We start from the raw sequence: 17,830 nt of genomic DNA on the forward strand, positions 1-17,830 counted from the left end.
TGTGCAAAAGAGCAGAAAATAAAATAAAATAAAAACAGTATGGAGATGAGGTAGGTAAAAATGAAACCTTGTTTATTTTAACAGCTGAATATCAACTGTCGGGTGGCAAGGAGACGCAACCCGCACAACGGATTGGTGCGAGGTGACAAAATTGCTCTAATTAAGCCCAGTCACCAGGCAAAATGTCTCAAAGCAATCTCGGGAAGAGAGAGAACAGTTTTGATGGCAATTATTGAAACAAGGGAAATAGCAGCTTTGCAGCGCCGTGGGATTTATTTCTCAACACCAATTGGCAGCTCTGAATGTCTGGCATGACAAAAAAGTAACCACGGGATTTGCATCGGCCATTTGAACGAACAAACAGTAGGCCGCCGTCATATTCACACTAATTATAAACAAATTCACTATTTTATTAGTGCTGGTGGGATTTTATCGGGGTCAAACAAGCAACACTATTTAGTCTGATCTAGCTAATGATTCGCCCACTGGGTCAAATACAACCAAGATGCTTCAGCCATGCAGCCACCGTGCTACATCAGACAGGTGACTGTGCTACATCAGACAGGTGATTGTACAGCATCAGACAGGTGACTGTGCAGCCTCCACGCTACATCAGACAGGTGATTGTACAGCATCAGACAGGTGACTGTGCAGCCTCCACGCTACATCAGACAGGTGACTGTGCTACATCAGACAGGTGACTGTGCTACATCAGACAGGTGACTGTGCTACATCAGACAGGTGACTGTGCAGCATGACAGGTGACTGTACAGCCTCCACGCTACATCAGACAGGTGACTGTGCAGCCTCCACGCTACATCAGACAGGTGACTGTACAGCCTCCACGCTACATCAGACAGGTGACTGTGCAGCCACGCTACATCAGACAGGTGACTGTGCAGCCTCCACGCTACATCAGACAGGTGACTGTGCAGCCTCCACGCTACATCAGACAGGTGACTGTGCAGCCTCCACGCTACATCAGACAGGTGACTGTACAGCCTCCACGCAGCATCAGACAGGTGACTGTGCAGCCTCCACGCAGCATCAGACAGGTGACTGTGCAGTATCAGACAGGTGACTGTACAGCATCAGACAGGTGACTGTACAGCATCAGACAGGTGACTGTACAGCATCAGACAGGTGACTGTGCAGCCTCCACGCTACATCAGACAGGTGACTGTGCAGCATCAGACAGGTGACTGTACAGCATCAGACAGGTGACTGTACAGCATCAGACAGGTGACTGTGCAGCCTCCACGCTACATCAGACAGGTGACTGTGCAGCCTCCACGCTACATCAGACAGGTGACTGTGCAGCCTCCACGCTACATCAGACAGGTGACTGTGCTACATCAGACAGGTGACTGTGCAGCCTCCACGCTACATCAGACAGGTGACTGTGCAGCATCAGACAGGTGACTGTGCTACATCAGACAGGTGACTGTGCAGCCTCCACGCTAAATCAGACAGGTGACTGTGCAGCATCAGACAGGTGACTGTGCTACATCAGACAGGTGACTGTGCAGCCTCCACGCTACATCAGACAGGTGGCTGTGCAGCCTCCACGCTACATCAGACAGGTGATTGTACAGCATCAGACAGGTGACTGTGCTACATCAGACAGGTGATTGTACAGCATCAGACAGGTGACTGTGCAGCCTCCACGCTACATCAGACAGGTGATTGTACAGCATCAGACAGGTGACTGTGCAGCCTCCACGCTACACCAGACAGGTGACTGTGCAGCATCAGACAGGTGACTGTGCAGCCTCCACGCTACATCAGACAGGTGACTGTGCAGCCTCCACGCTACATCAGACAGGTGATTGTGCAGCCTCCACGCTACATCAGACAGGTGACTGTGCAGCCTCCACGCTACATCAGACAGGTGACTGTGCAGCCTCCACGCTACACCAGACAGGTGACTGTGCAGCCTCCACGCTACACCAGACAGGTGACTGTGCAGCCTCCACGCTACACCAGACAGGTGACTGTGCAGCCTCCACGCTACATCAGACAGGTGACTGTGCAGCCTCCACGCTACATCAGACAGGTGACTGTGCAGCCTCCACGCTACATCAGACAGGTGACTGTGCAGCCGCCACGCTACATCAGACAGGTGACTGTGCAGCCGCCACGCTACATCAGACAGGTGACTGTGCAGCCTCCACGCTACATCAGACAGGTGACTGTGCAGCCTCCACGCTACATCAGACAGGTGACTGTGCAGCCGCCACGCTACATCAGACAGGTGACTGTGCAGCGGCCACGCTACATCAGACGGGTGACTGTGCAGCATCAGACAGGTGACTGTGCAGCCGCCACGCTACATCAGACAGGTGACTGTGCAGCCTCCACGCTACATCAGACAGGTGATTGTACAGCATCAGACAGGTGACTGTGCAGCCTCCACGCTACATCAGACAGGTGACTGTGCAGCCTCCACGCTACATCAGACGGGTGACTGTGCAGCCTCCACGCTACATCAGACGGGTGACTGTGCAGCCTCCACGCTACATCAGACGGGTGACTGTGCAGCCTCCACGCTACATCAGACGGGTGACTGTGCAGCCTCCACGCTACATCAGACGGGTGACTGTGCAGCCTCCCACGCTACATCAGACGGGTGACTGTGCAGCCTCCACGCTACATCAGACGGTGACTGTGCAGCCTCCACGCTACATCAGACGGGTGACTGTGCAGCCTCCACGCTACATCAGACGGGTGACTGTGCAGCCTCCACGCTACATCAGACGGGTGACTGTGCAGCCTCCACGCTACATCAGACGGGTGACTGTGCAGCCTCCACGCTACATCAGACGGGTGACTGTGCAGCCTCCACGCTACATCAGACGGGTGACTGTGCAGCCTCCACGCTACATCAGACAGGTGACTGTGCAGCCTCCACGCTACATCAGACAGGTGACTGTGCAGCCTCCACGCTACATCAGACAGGTGACTGTGCAGCCTCCACGCTACATCAGACAGGTGACTGTGCAGCCGCCACGCTACATCAGACAGGTGACTGTGCAGCCGCCACGCTACATCAGACGGGTGACTGTGCCGCATCAGACAGGTGACTGTGCAGCCTCCACGCTACATCAGACAGGTGACTGTGCAGCCTCCACGCTACATCAGACAGGTGACTGTGCAGCCTCCACGCTACATCAGACAGGTGACTAGGTGACTGTGCAGCATCAGACAGGTGACTGTACAGCCTCCATGCTACATCAGACAGGTGACTCAGACAGGTGACTGTGCAGCATCAGACAGGTGACTGTGCAGCATCAGACAGGTGACTGTGCAGCATCAGACAGGTGACTGTGCAGCATCAGACAGGTGACTGTGCAGCCTCCACGCTACATCAGACAGGTGACTGTGCAGCCTCCACGCTACATCAGACAGGTGACTGTGCAGGCTCCACGCTACATCAGACAGGTGACTGTGCAGCCTCATCAGACAGGTGACTACATCAGACAGGTGACTGTGCAGCCTCCACGCTACATCAGACAGGTGACTGTGCAGCCTCCACGCAGCATCAGACAGGTGACTGTGCAGCCTCCACGCAGCATCAGACAGGTGACTGTGCAGTATCAGACAGGTGACTGTACAGCATCAGACAGGTGACTGTACAGCATCAGACAGGTGACTGTACAGCATCAGACAGGTGACTGTGCAGCCTCCACGCTACATCAGACAGGTGACTGTGCAGCATCAGACAGGTGACTGTACAGCATCAGACAGGTGACTGTACAGCATCAGACAGGTGACTGTGCAGCCTCCACGCTACATCAGACAGGTGACTGTGCAGCCTCCACGCTACATCAGACAGGTGACTGTGCAGCCTCACGCTACATCAGACAGGTGACTGTGCTACATCAGACAGGTGACTGTGCAGCCTCCACGCTACATCAGACAGGTGACTGTGCAGCATCAGACAGGTGACTGTGCTACATCAGACAGGTGACTGTGCAGCCTCCACGCTAAATCAGACAGGTGACTGTGCAGCATCAGACAGGTGACTGTGCTACATCAGACAGGTGACTGTGCAGCCTCCACGCTACATCAGACAGGTGGCTGTGCAGCCTCCACGCTACATCAGACAGGTGATTGTACAGCATCAGACAGGTGACTGTGCAGCCTCCACGCTACATCAGACAGGTGATTGTACAGCATCAGACAGGTGACTGTGCAGCCTCCACGCTACACCAGACAGGTGACTGTGCAGCATCAGACAGGTGACTGTGCAGCCTCCGCTACACCAGACAGGTGACTGTGCAGCATCAGACAGGTGACTGTGCAGCCTCCACGCTACATCAGACAGGTGACTGTGCAGCCTCCACGCTACATCAGACAGGTGATTGTACAGCCTCCACGCTACATCAGACAGGTGACTGTGCAGCCTCCACGCTACACCAGACAGGTGACTGTGCAGCCTCACGCTACACCAGACAGGTGACTGTGCAGCCTCCACGCTACACCAGACAGGTTACTGTGCAGCCTCCACGCTACACCAGACAGGTGACTGTGCAGCCTCCACGCTACATCAGACAGGTGACTGTGCAGCCTCCACGCTACATCAGACAGGTGACTGTGCAGCCTCCACGCTACATCAGACAGGTGACTGTGCAGCCGCCACGCTACATCAGACAGGTGACTGTGCAGCCGCCACGCTACATCAGACAGGTGACTGTGCAGCCTCCACGCTACATCAGACAGGTGACTGTGCAGCCTCCACGCTACATCAGACAGGTGACTGTGCAGCCGCCACGCTACATCAGACAGGTGACTGTGCAGCGGCCACGCTACATCAGACGGGTGACTGTGCAGCATCAGACAGGTGACTGTGCAGCCGCCACGCTACATCAGACAGGTGACTGTGCAGCCGCCACGCTACATCAGACAGGTGATTGTACAGCATCAGACAGGTGACTGTGCAGCCTCCACGCTACATCAGACGGGTGACTGTGCAGCCTCCACGCTACATCAGACGGGTGACTGTGCAGCCTCCACGCTACATCAGACGGGTGACTGTGCAGCCTCCACGCTACATCAGACGGGTGACTGTGCAGCCTCCACGCTACATCAGACGGGTGACTGTGCAGCCTCCACGCTACATCAGACGGGTGACTGTGCAGCCTCCACGCTACATCAGACGGGTGACTGTGCAGCCTCCACGCTACATCAGACGGGTGACTGTGCAGCCTCCACGCTACATCAGACGGGTGACTGTGCAGCCTCCACGCTACATCAGACGGGTGACTGTGCAGCCTCCACGCTACATCAGACGGGTGACTGTGCAGCCTCCACGCTACATCAGACGGGTGACTGTGCAGCCTCCACGCTACATCAGACGGGTGACTGTGCAGCCTGCTACATCAGCGGGTGACTGTGCAGCCTCCACGCTACATCAGACGGGTGACTGTGCAGCCTCCACGCTACATCAGACAGGTGACTGTGCAGCCTCCACGCTACATCAGACAGGTGACTGTGCAGCCTCCACGCTACATCAGACAGGTGACTGTGCAGCCTCCACGCTACATCAGACAGGTGACTGTGCAGCCGCCACGCTACATCAGACAGGTGACTGTGCAGCCGCCACGCTACATCAGACGGGTGACTGTGCCGCATCAGACAGGTGACTGTGCAGCCTCCACGCTACATCAGACAGGTGACTGTGCAGCCTCCACGCTACATCAGACAGGTGACTGTGCAGCCTCCACGCTACATCAGACAGGTGACTGTGCAGCCTCCACGCTACATCAGACAGGTGACTGTGCAGCATCAGACAGGTGACTGTACAGCCTCCATGCTACATCAGACAGGTGACTGTGCAGCATCAGACAGGTGACTGTGCAGCATCAGACAGGTGACTGTGCAGCATCAGACAGGTGACTGTGCAGCATCAGACAGGTGACTGTGCAGCATCAGACAGGTGACTGTGCAGCCTCCACGCTACATCAGACAGGTGACTGTGCAGCCTCCACGCTACATCAGACAGGTGACTGTGCAGGCTCCACGCTACATCAGACAGGTGACTGTGCAGCCTCCACGCTACATCAGACAGGTGACTGTGCAGCCTCCACGCTACATCAGACAGGTGACTGTGCAGCCTCCACGCTACATCAGACAGGTGACTGTGCAGCCTCCACGCTACATCAGAGTTTATGGTTGGCTGTAATATAAAAAGGTAGTTGCCCAGGCTGCAAAAGAAACATGAAATGACACACAATTGAAATTCAGTGCACAACTTGCTTTCCTGTGATCTTGGCCCGTGCCAGTAATTTCTCATTCGGGCCAGTAGTTTTCACTTGGTACTGGCCCGGAGGTGCCACTGGCAAATGTACCTGAATGTGAAGCCCTGAGATGAGGTGCCACGGAGTGAGTCACTCTAGACGCAGAGGGAGAAGAAAAGAGAGCAATCTTCACCTCTTATAAAATCCTCTCCACCGCCATATCACCGTTTAAAACATTCAACTATTCAGATGTTGCAATTCAGGGTTTATTAGTTAGCCCATCACACACACACACACACACACACACACACACACACACACACAGTCACCAGCCCCACCATCTCGTCTGACAACCTCCGCTTGTGTGTCACGTCGCCATGGCAACATGTTCTGTGTGTGTGTGTGTGTGTGTGTGTGTGTGTGTGTGTGTGTGTTCGTCAATGACTCACACCCTGAAAGTTGCATCGGCGGTGCTTGAAATGAGGTACCGTGGACCCAGAGAGGGAATTGGTCTGGAATAAACAGAGACGGAGCTGAAATAGAACAAAATAACTTTGTGCATGGTCACCAGGAAATGACTGATGGACAAGATCTGAGGTGCTGCTGCTATAATGACATGTCTCTGCTCTTCTCCCCCTCCTCTCCTGCTCTTCTCCCCCTCCTCTCCTGCTCTTCTCCCCCTCCTCTCCTGCTCTTCTCCCCCTCCTCTCCTGCTCTTCTCCCCACTGCTCTTCTCTCCCCCTCCTCTCCTGCTCGTCTCCCCTCCTCTCCTGCTCTTCTCCCCCCGCTCTTCTCCCCCTCCTCTCCTGCTCTTCTCCCCCTCCTCCCCCTGCTCTTCTCCCCCTCCTCCCCCTGCTCTTCTCCCCCCTCCTCCCCCCCTGCTCTTCTCCCCCTCTCCTGCTCTTCTCCCCCCTCCTCCCCCTGCTCTTCTCCCCCTCCTCTCCTGCTCTTCTCCCCCTCCTCCCCCTGCTCTTCTCCTCCCCTCCTCCCCCTGCTCTTCTCCCCCTCCTCTCCTGCTCTTCTCCCCCCCTGCTCTTCTCCCCCTCCTCCCCCCTGCTCTTCTCCTGCGATTCTCCCCCTCCTCTCCTGCGATTCTCCCCCTCCTCTCCTGCGATTCTCCCCCTCCTCTCCTGCGATTCTCCCCCTCCTCTCCTGCGATTCTCCCCCTCCTCTCCTGCGATTCTCCCCCTCCCATCCTCTCCTCCATCTCACATGTCACCTTTCATTTATCTGCTGTAACACTTCAAATACATCCTAATTGTTCAGGTTTTTGCCACGAGCTACTGAATCGTATGGCTGAACGTAAATATATTTGCAGAGAAATGGCATCAGTCAGTAAATTAATGCAGTTATACTGGTTATTGGTATTCTAATTACGAACATCTTTAATAGGGGAACAGCAGGTGTTACTCGGCTTCAAATGGCAGCTTTAGAGAGACTGACGAGCAACTCGATTGTTCCATCTGGAGAGATGTTGGCACGCGCCAGCCGAGCATCGTTGTTGGCACGCGCCAGCCGAGCATCGTTGTTGGCACGCGCCAGCCGAGCATCGTTGTTGGCACGCGCCAGCCGAGCATCGTTGTTGGCACGCGCCAGCCGAGCATCGTTGTTGGCACGCGCCAGCCGAGCATCGTTGTTGGCACGCGCCAGCCGAGCATCATTGTTGGCACACGCCAGCCGAGCATCATTGTTGGCACACGCCAGCCGAGCATCATTGTTGGCACACGCCAGCCGATGCATCGTTGTTGGCACACGCCAGCCGATGCATCGTTGTTGGCACACGCCAGCCGATGCATCATTGTTGGCACACGCCAGCCGATGCATCATTGTTGGCACACGCCAGCCGAGCATCATTGTTGGCACACGCCAGCCGAGCATCATTGTTGGCACACGCCAGCCGATGCATCATTGTTGGCACACGCCAGCCGATGCATCATTGTTGGCACACGCCAGCCAAGCATCATTGTTGGCACACGCCAGCCAAGCATCATTGTTGGCACACGCCAGCCAAGCATCATTGTTGGCACACGCCAGCCAAGCATCATTGTTGGCACACGCCAGCCAAGCATCATTGTTGGCACACGCCAGCCAAGCATCATTGTTGGCACACGCCAGCCAAGCATCGTTGTTGGCACACGCCAGCCAAGCATCATTGTTGGCACACGCCAGCCAAGCATCATTGTTGGCACACGCCAGCCAAGCATCATTGTTGGCACACGCCAGCCAAGCATCATTGTTGGCACACGCCAGCCAAGCATCGTTGTTGGCACACGCCAGCCAAGCATCAGAGTTTTTGTTATTGAAAAATTATTTCACAGCAGTTTAGATGGCACAATGATTGCATTGCCGACACTGTTCAGTGCTCATTTTCTCTCAAACTGTAGAAATTTAGCAACCAGGAAATGTGAGGCATTTTCACTAGACAACACAGCAAAACAGCTTTCCAATGTTGACAACAGGTACCGCTCCAGCAGGAGAAATCAATAGGTGAATATCACAGCCAATCACAACACTGGCGTGTAAGTCCTTCTGCTGAACACTATCATTCCATAATTGTAATTCCATCTTCCATTGATTAGATCATCTTCTAATTTGCTTTGCCACACAAAAGCTCTATGACCATAGCGCCCCATGGATGACTTGTGATTGGCCGACAACATCCAATCCTGTTTTATCGACCACACCACTCCTCATCGTACAGAACAAGTTTCCGTGTGCGCATCACAAAAGGACCATTTGACAGTTAAGATTTGAATTCTAGTTGTTTTAACAGAACGGCCTACAATGTTTTGTTCAGCTCAGATATACAGTTGAAGTCGGAAGTTTACACAGACTTAGGTTGGAGTCATTAAAACTGGTTTTTCAACCACTCCACAAATTTCTTGTAGTTCTTATAGTTTTGGCAAGTCGGTTAAGAACATCTACTTTGTGCATGACAAGTAATTTTTCCAATAATTGCTTACAGATTATTTCACTGTATCACAATTCCAGTGGGTCAGAAGTGTACATACACTAAATTGACTGTGCCTTTAAACAGTTTGGAAAATTTCAGAAAATTCCATCATGGCTTTAGAAGCTTCTGATAGGCTAACTGACATCATTTGAGTCAATTGGAGGTGTACCTGTGGATGTATTTCAAGGCCTACCTTCAAACTCTGTGCCTCTTTGCTTGACATCATGGTAAAATCAAAAGAAATCAGCCAAGACCTCAGGAAATAAATGTAGACCTTGGAGAAACTTTCAAATGCCTGAAGGTACCACGTTCATCTGTACAAACAATAGCACGCAAGTATAAACACAGTGGGATCAGCAGTCATACCGCTCAGGAAGGAGACACATTCTGTCTCCTAGAGATGAACATACTTTGGTGTGAAAAGTGCAAATCAATCCCAGAACAGCAGCTGTCATCTGGGGTCACTACCGACCACCGCTGTCATCTGGGGGTCACTACCGCTGTCATCTGGGGGTCACTACCGACCACCGCTGTCATCTGGGGTCACTACGGCTGTCATCTGGGGGTCACTACGGCTGTCATCTGGGGGTCACTACCGCTGTCATCTGGGGGTCACTACCGACCCACGCTGTCATCTGGGGGTCACTACCGACTACCGCTGTCATCTGGGGTCACTACCGACCACCGCTGTCATCTGGGGGTCACTACCGCTGTCATCTGGGGGTCACTACCGCTGTCATCTGGGGGTCACTACCGCTGTCATCTGGGGGTCACTACCGCTGTCATCTGGGGTCACTACCGCTGTCATCTGGGGTCACTACCGCTGTCATCTGGGGGTCACTACCGCTGTCATCTGGGGTCACTACCACTGTCATCTGGGGGTCACTACCGCTGTCATCAGGGGTCACTACCAACCACCGCTGTCATCAGGGGTCACTACCAACCACCGCTGTCATCAGGGGTCACTACCAACCACCGCTGTCATCAGGGGTCACTACCAACCACCGCTGTCATCAGGGGTCACTACCAACCACCGCTGTCATCTGGGGTCACTACCAACCACCGCTGTCATCAGGGGTCACTACCGCTGTCATCAGGGGTCACTACCAACCACCGCTGTCATCAGGGGTCACTACCAACCACCGCTGTCATCTGGGGTCACTACCAACCACCGCTGTCATCAGGGGTCACTACCAACCACCGCTGTCATCAGGGGTCACTACCAACCACCGCTGTCATCAGGGGTCACTACCAACCACCGCTGTCATCTGGGGTCACTACCAACCACCGCTGTCATCTGGGGTCACTACCAACCACCGCTGTCATCTGGGGTCACTACCAACCACCGCTGTCATCTGGGGTCACTACCAACCACCGCTGTCATCTGGGGTCACTACCAACCACCGCTGTCATCAGGGGTCACTACCGCTGTCATCTGGGGTCACTACCAACGTCATCTGGGGTCACTACCAACGTCATCAGGGGTCACTACCAACCACCGCTGTCATCAGGGGTCACTACCAACCACCGCTGTCATCTGGGGTCACTACCAACCACCGCTGTCATCAGGGGTCACTACCAACCACCGCTGTCATCTGGGGTCACTACCAACCACCGCTGTCATCTGGGGTCACTACCAACCACCGCTGTCATCTGGGGTCACTACCAACCACCGCTGTCATCTGGGGTCACTACCAACCACCGCTGTCATCAGGGGTCACTACCAACCACCGCTGTCATCAGGGGTCACTACCGACCAGAGCCATATACAGTGCATTCAGAAAGTAGTCAGACCCTTTGACTTCATCCACTTAGTTTTACAACAGCCTTATAAAACAATAGTTTTCCCCCCTCAATCTACACACAATAACCCCCCCCCCCCAAAAAAAGTCTAACCAAAAACAGGTTTAAAATAACACATCTTGACACTCCCTCTCGTCCCTTTGTAAATATGTCTGCAAAGCTTTACAGCTGTTGACATGTTATCCTGTGTGTTTGATTGAATTCAGTCCAGGAAGCCTTGTAATCCAGGATTGGATCAGATTAATGCTGCTGACCCCCAAAACAAACTTAGAAGATTTGATCTCAGGGTTTCAGATGGTAACAAAATCCCTGATTGTTCATTTGGTTGTCATAAACAGGGCACAGCCTCAACTTCAACTCTTCAACTTAATAGAAAATGTTTGATTTCAACCCCCCCAAAAAAAAAATGTGCTTTACTGGTGTCCTGAAAAACCCCTACAGGCTCTGGTCTATAGTAGTGCATTATAAATGAAGGGTTCCATTTTTGGCCAGACTCCTTCTGATAGAGCAAGTAGAAGCTTTTCTGTTGGGCCTGGCACTATGGGAGAGAAGAGTTAAGATGGAAAGTACCAGAGTCATGTATTTATAGTTGGGCCAATGTGGTTTCAGCATTATGATACGTTTACATCGCAACATTCTATGGCAGCCATGTTAGCTCCCAGTTAGCATTAGCATTAGCATGACATGGCAAGGACTTTTTCCTGCTGTTGTAATCCTTCAGAGGGCCGTTTTTAAGTGGGTGTCGCTTATGTCCGAACAGTATAAACAAATAAATATGTAGAAAAGACAACGTTCCCATAATTTCTTTTCAACAATATAATCTTTGAGAACTAACAAAATCACCAAAATAAAACCTAGACCCGAGAATAAAACATTCCCAAAAACAATTAATTTAGCAGTATTCATTTAGTTATTATGCTGGAACAAAATAACACTGATTTATCCATGGTAAAAATGCATAGAATTGCAGGAAATGAGCTTTAAAATAATAGTTTCTCTCGGCTGCATGGAGAAAATCCCAGAATTGCAGGAAATTGGTTTACATGTTAGCTCCCAATTAGCGTTAGCATTAGCATTAGGAAATTGGTTTACATGTTAGCTCCCAATTAGCGTTAGCATTAGCATTAGCATTAGGAAATTGGTTTACATGTTAGCTCCCAATTAGCGTTAGCATTAGCATTAGGAAATTGGTTTACATGCTATAGTTAAACATAAACAACCGCAACGAAACAATGTCAGCGATTTAACTAAATTACAGTTCATAAGGAAATCCAGTCAATTGAGCCGCATTCATTGGGCCCTAATCTATGGATTTCACATTATCGTGCAGGGACCCAGCCAATCAGAGTTTCTCCCACAAAACGGCTTTATTACAGACAGTAATACTCCTCAGTTTAATCACCTCTCTGGGTGGCTGGTTTCCGATACTCCTCAGTTTCATCATCTCTCTGGGTGGCTGGTCTCCGATACTCATCAGTTTCATCATCTCTCTGGGTGGCTGGTTTCCGATACTCCTCAGTTTCATCATCTCTCTGGGTGGCTGGTCTCCGATACTCCTCAGTTTCATCATCTCTCTGGGTGGCTGGTCTCCGATACTCCTCAGTTTCATCATCTCTCTGGGTGGCTGCTCTCCGATACTCCTCAGTTTCATCATCTCTCTGGTCTCCGATACTCCTCAGTTTCATCATCTCTCTGGGTGGCTGGTCTCCGATACTCCTCAGTTTCTTCATCTCTCTGGTCTCCGATACTCCTCAGTTTCATCATCTCTCTGGGTGGCTGGTCTCCGATACTCCTCAGTTTCTTCATCTCTCTGCTCTCCGATACTCCTCAGTTTCATCATCTCTCTGGGTGGCTGCTCTCCGATACTCCTCAGTTTCATCATCTCTCTGGTCTCCGATACTCCTCAGTTTCATCATCTCTCTGGGTGGCTGGTCTCCGATACTCCTCAGTTTCTTCATCTCTCTGGTCTCCGATACTCCTCAGTTTCATCATCTCTCTGGGTGGCTGGTCTCCGATACTCCTCAGTTTCTTCATCTCTCTGGTCTCCGATACTCCTCAGTTTCATCATCTCTCTGGGTGGCTGGTCTCCGATACTCCTCAGTTTCATCATCTCTCTGGGTGGCTGCTCTCCGATACTCCTCAGTTTCATCATCTCTCTGGGTGGCTGGTCTCCGATACTCCTCAGTTTCATCATCTCTCTGGGTGGCTGCTCTCCGATACTCCTCAGTTTCTTCATCTCTCTGGTCTCCGATACTCCTCAGTTTCATCATCTCTCTGGTCTCCGATACTCCTCAGTTTCATCATCTCTCTGGGTGGCTGGTCTCCGATACTCCTCAGTTTCTTCATCTCTCTGGTCTACGATGCTCCTCAGTTTCATCATCTCTCTGGGTGGCTGGTCTCCGATACTCCTCAGTTTCATCATCTCTCTGGGTGGCTGGTCTCCGATACTCCTCAGTTTCTTCATCTCTCTGGTCTACGATACTCATCAGTTTCATCATCTCTCTGGGTGGCTGGTCTCCGATACTCCTCAGTTTCTTCATCTCTCTGGTCTCCGATACTCCTCAGTTTCATCATCTCTCTGGGTGGCTGGTCTCCGATACTCCACAGATTCAATCTCTCTGGGTGGTTGGTCTCCGATACTACCCAGTTTCATCATCTAGCCCTGCTAGAGCTGCCCCGATCAATTGTAAAGCGAAAACATCTAGGAGAAACAACGGCTCATCCTCAAAGTGGTAGTCAACACGAGCTCACAGAACAAGACCGCCGATTGCTGAAGTGCACGTAAAAAAAATCTTCTGCCACTACCGAGTTCCAACTGCCTCTGGAAACAGCAACACAAGAACTGTTCGTCAGGAGCGTCATGAAATGGGTTTCCATGGCCTAGCAGCCTCACACAAGCCTAAGATCAACAAGTGCAATGCCGACGGCGGCTGGACTGGTGTAAAGATGGCCGCCATTGGTCTCTAGAGCAGTGGAAACACGTTCTCTGGAAGCACGAATCACCATCTGACAGTCCAACAGGCAAATCTGGGTTTGGCGGATGCCAGGAGAACGCTACCTGTCCCAATGCATAGTGCCCGCTGTAAAGTTTGGTGGAGGAGGAATAATGGTCTGGGGCTGTTTTTCATGGTTCCTTAGTTCCAGTGGAAATCTTAACGCGACAGCATACAATGGCATTCTAGAAGATTCTGTGCTTCCAACTTTATGGCAACGGTTTGGGGGAAGGCCCTTTCCTGTTTCAGCATGACAAATTCCCCCTTTGCACAAAGCGAGGTCCATACAGAAATGGTTTGTCGAGATCGGTGTGGAAGATCTTGACTGTCCTGCACAGAGCCCTGACCTCAACTCAATCTAACACCTTTGGGATGAATTGTAACGCCGAATGCGAGCCAGGCCGAATCGTCCAACCTCAGTAATACTCTTGTGGCTGAATGGAAGCAAGTCCCTGCAGCAATGTTCCTACATCTAGTGGAAAGCCTTCCCAGAAGAATGGAGGCTGTTTTAGCAGCAATGTTCCAACATCTAGTGGAAAGCCTTCCCAGAAGAGTGGAGGCTGTTATAGCAGCAATGTTCCAACATCTAGTGGAAGGCCTTCCCAGAAGAGTGGAGGCTGTTATAGCAGCAATGTTCCAACATCTAGTGGAAAGCCTTCCCAGAAGAGTGGAGGCTGTTATAGCAGCAATGTTCCAACATCTAGTGGAAAGCCTTCCCAGAAGAGTGGAGGCTGTTATAGCAGCAATGTTCCAACATCTAGTGGAAAGCCTTCCCAGAAGAGTGGAGGCTGTTATAGCAGCAATGTTCCAACATCTAGTGGAAAGCCTTCCCAGAAGAGTGGAGGCTGTTATAGCAGCAATGTTCCAACATCTAGTGGAATGCCTTCCCAGAAGAGTGGAGGCTGTTATAGCAGCAATGTTCCAACATCTAGTGGAAAGCCTTCCCAGAAGAGTGGAGGCTGTTATAGCAGCAAAGGGGGGTGGACCAACTCCATATTAACGCACATGATTTTGGAAGGAGATGTTCGACGAGCAGGGTTGGGGGTTACATTTGAACATGTAGTGTACTTTCTCACAAAAACAAAAAAAGGAGGGAGAAACGAGAGAAAGAGAGTTTCTATTTGGGTTGATCTGCAGACACTACAGTGGTAACATCCCCTCACAGGCTGGGCCCTATTCCCTCCCAAACAGCACCCTACTCCCTATGGGCCCTACTCCCTATGGGTCCTGGTCAAAAGTAGTGCACTAAGTAAAGACTAGAGTACCATTTGGGTTGATCTGCAGACACTACAGTGGTAACATCCCCTCACAGGCTGGGCCCTACTCCCTATGGGCCCTACTCCCTATGGGCCCTGGTAAAAATGTAGTGCACTACGTAGAGACTAGAGTACCATTCGGGATGCAGAATGGAGGGGGTTGCTCTGATCTGTTGTAGTGGTCGCTTTAGTTCTCCGGCAGCAGTAGAGATGAGGACTAGCCGATACCATTGTGACAGAGAAATGAGGACTAGCTGATACCATTGTGACAGAGAAATCACTACAATGGGCTCTATGTAAATGGTCCTATTTAAAATGAGACACACTGGGAGGGAGAAGAGAATTGTAAATGTTATCTCTGTATGAAAAACACAAATGTGCTCCGAAAGCAAAAACAGTCAAGAACAGGCACTGCTCTGCTGGTGTCCAAGTGGAACCCTGTTCCCTATTGACTACACAATAGGCCCCGGTCTAAAGTAGTGCACTATATAGGGAATAGGGCCCTGGTCTAAAGTAGTGTACTATATAGGGAATAGGGCTCTGGTCTAAAGTAGTGCACTATATAGGGAATAGGTCTCTGGTCTAAAGTAGTGCACTATATAGGGAATAGGGTCCTGGTCTAAAGTAGTGCACTATATAGGGAATAGGGCCCTGGTCTAAAGTAGTGCACTATATAGGAAATAGGGCTCTGGTCTAAAGTAGTGCACTATATAGAGAATAGGGCTCTGGTCTAAAAAAAGTAGTGCACTATATAGGGAATAGGGTCCTGGTCTAAAGTAGTGCACTATATAGGGAATAGGAACCTGGTCTAAAGTAGTGCACTATATAGGGAATAGGGTCCTGGTCTAAAGTAGTGCACTATATAGGGAATAGGGCTCTGGTCTAAAGTAGTGCACTATATAGGGAATAGGGTCCTGGTCTAAAGTAGTGCACTATATAGGGAATAGGGCTCTGGTCTAAAGTAGTGCACTATATAGGGAATAGGGTCCTGGTCTAAAGTAGTGCACTATATAGGGAATAGGGCTCTGGTCTAAAGTAGTGCACTATATAGGGAATAAGGTCCTGGTCTAAAGTAGTGCACTATATAGGGAATAGGGCCCTGATCTAAAGTAGTGCACTATATAGGGAATAGGGTCCTGGTCTAAAGTAGTGCACTATATAGGGAATAGGTTGCTGTTTGGGAGACACCCTGAATGAGTTGGTAAATAGAAAAGAATAATGTCATGTTTTTTGTGTGGTGGTAGGGGGAGGGGTCTACCTGCTTTAAAAACCATTGCACGTGTGCAGTGTCATCAGATCAGTTCAGTCCAAGGAACTGAGATCAAAGGAAATTAGATGAAAGGAAGCGACAAGACATTTTAGAAGCCACATTATCCCAATATACTTTCCTCCATTAGCGGTCACGAAGGAAGATGAGAGGGCCCCAGAGTAGAGGAGAAGGGGTGCCCCAGAGGGAAAGGGGGGCCCAGAGGGAAAGGGGGGCAGAGGGCGTGGGGGGCCCCAGAGGGAGAGGGGGCCCCAGAGTAGTGGGGAGCGGGGGGCCCCAGAGTAGTGGGAGCGGGGGGCCCAGAGTAGTGGGAGCGGGGGGGCCCTGAGGGAAAGGGGGCCCCAGAGGGCGAGGGGGGCCCCAGAGGAGAGGGGGCCCCAGAGTAGTGGGAGCGGGGGGCCCCAGAGTAGTGGGAGAGCGTAGGCCAGCTCCCTTCCAAACCCCTTACCCCCTCGACTTGCATAAAAGTTGTTGAGAGCGTAGGACAGCTCTCCTCCCTCTCCAAACCCCATCCCTCCTAGACTTACATCAAAGTTGTTGAGAGCGTCGGCCAGCTCTCCTCCCTCTCCAACCCCATCCCTCCTAGACTTACATCAAAGTTGTTGAGAGCGTAGGACAGCTCTCCTCCCTCTCCAACCCCCATCCCTCCTAGACTTACATCAAAGTTGTTGAGAGCGTAGGCCAGCTCACCTCCCTCTCCAAACCCCATCCCTCCTAGACTTACATCAAAGTTGTTGAGAGCGTAGGCCAGCTCTCCTCCCTCTCCAACCCCCATCCCTCCTAGACTTACATCAAAGTTGTTGAGAGCGTAGGCCAGCTCTCCTCCCTCTCCAAACCCCATCCCTCCTAGACTTACATCAAAATTGTTGAGAGCGTAGGCCAGCTCTCCTCCCTCTCCAAACCCCATCCCTCCTAGACTTACATCAAAGTTGTTGAGAGCGTAGGCCAGCTCTCCTCCCCCAGCAGGGTGGTTGAAGGCAGCATCATCTGAGGCAGTCGCCTGGGCAGCATTAGAGATGCCTGAGACTGCATGCTGAAGCTGCTTGTAGATCAGATCACGGTTCGCCTAGAGAATGGAATTTTTACAAAAAATGTAATGTTATTTAGGGAAAACTAAAGATAATAAAAATACATTAACAAGATGCGTCTTTGAAGAGCTTTGAGATTCTGTATGTAATGAAATGTGCTATTGAACTTCAATCTATTCTAATTTCATCCCAGAGGATAGCTCTTGAAAGCATTAATTAAAACAGTTTCAAGGACCACTTAGTGGGCATGGAAATTATTTGAAGACACTGTTCTACTACAGACCTTGTATG

General features: G+C 51.3%; 1 protein-coding gene across 1 annotated transcript in view; it reads right to left on the minus strand.

The window, feature by feature from the left end:
• LOC118381083 (catenin alpha-1-like) overlaps positions 1–17,830 on the minus strand; it is a 270,529-nt gene that overhangs the window by 195,741 nt on the left and 56,958 nt on the right. Inside the window, 2 exon segments of the mRNA XM_052517805.1 lie at positions 17,434–17,577; positions 17,823–17,830. The exon segment at positions 17,823–17,830 is cut by the window's right edge and continues 118 nt beyond it. Of these exon segments, the coding sequence (XP_052373765.1) occupies positions 17,434–17,577; positions 17,823–17,830 (152 nt within the window).

The sequence above is a fragment of the Oncorhynchus keta genome, chromosome 4 (genome assembly GCF_023373465.1).
Source record: "Oncorhynchus keta strain PuntledgeMale-10-30-2019 chromosome 4, Oket_V2, whole genome shotgun sequence".
Lineage (NCBI taxonomy): Eukaryota > Metazoa > Chordata > Actinopteri > Salmoniformes > Salmonidae > Oncorhynchus > Oncorhynchus keta.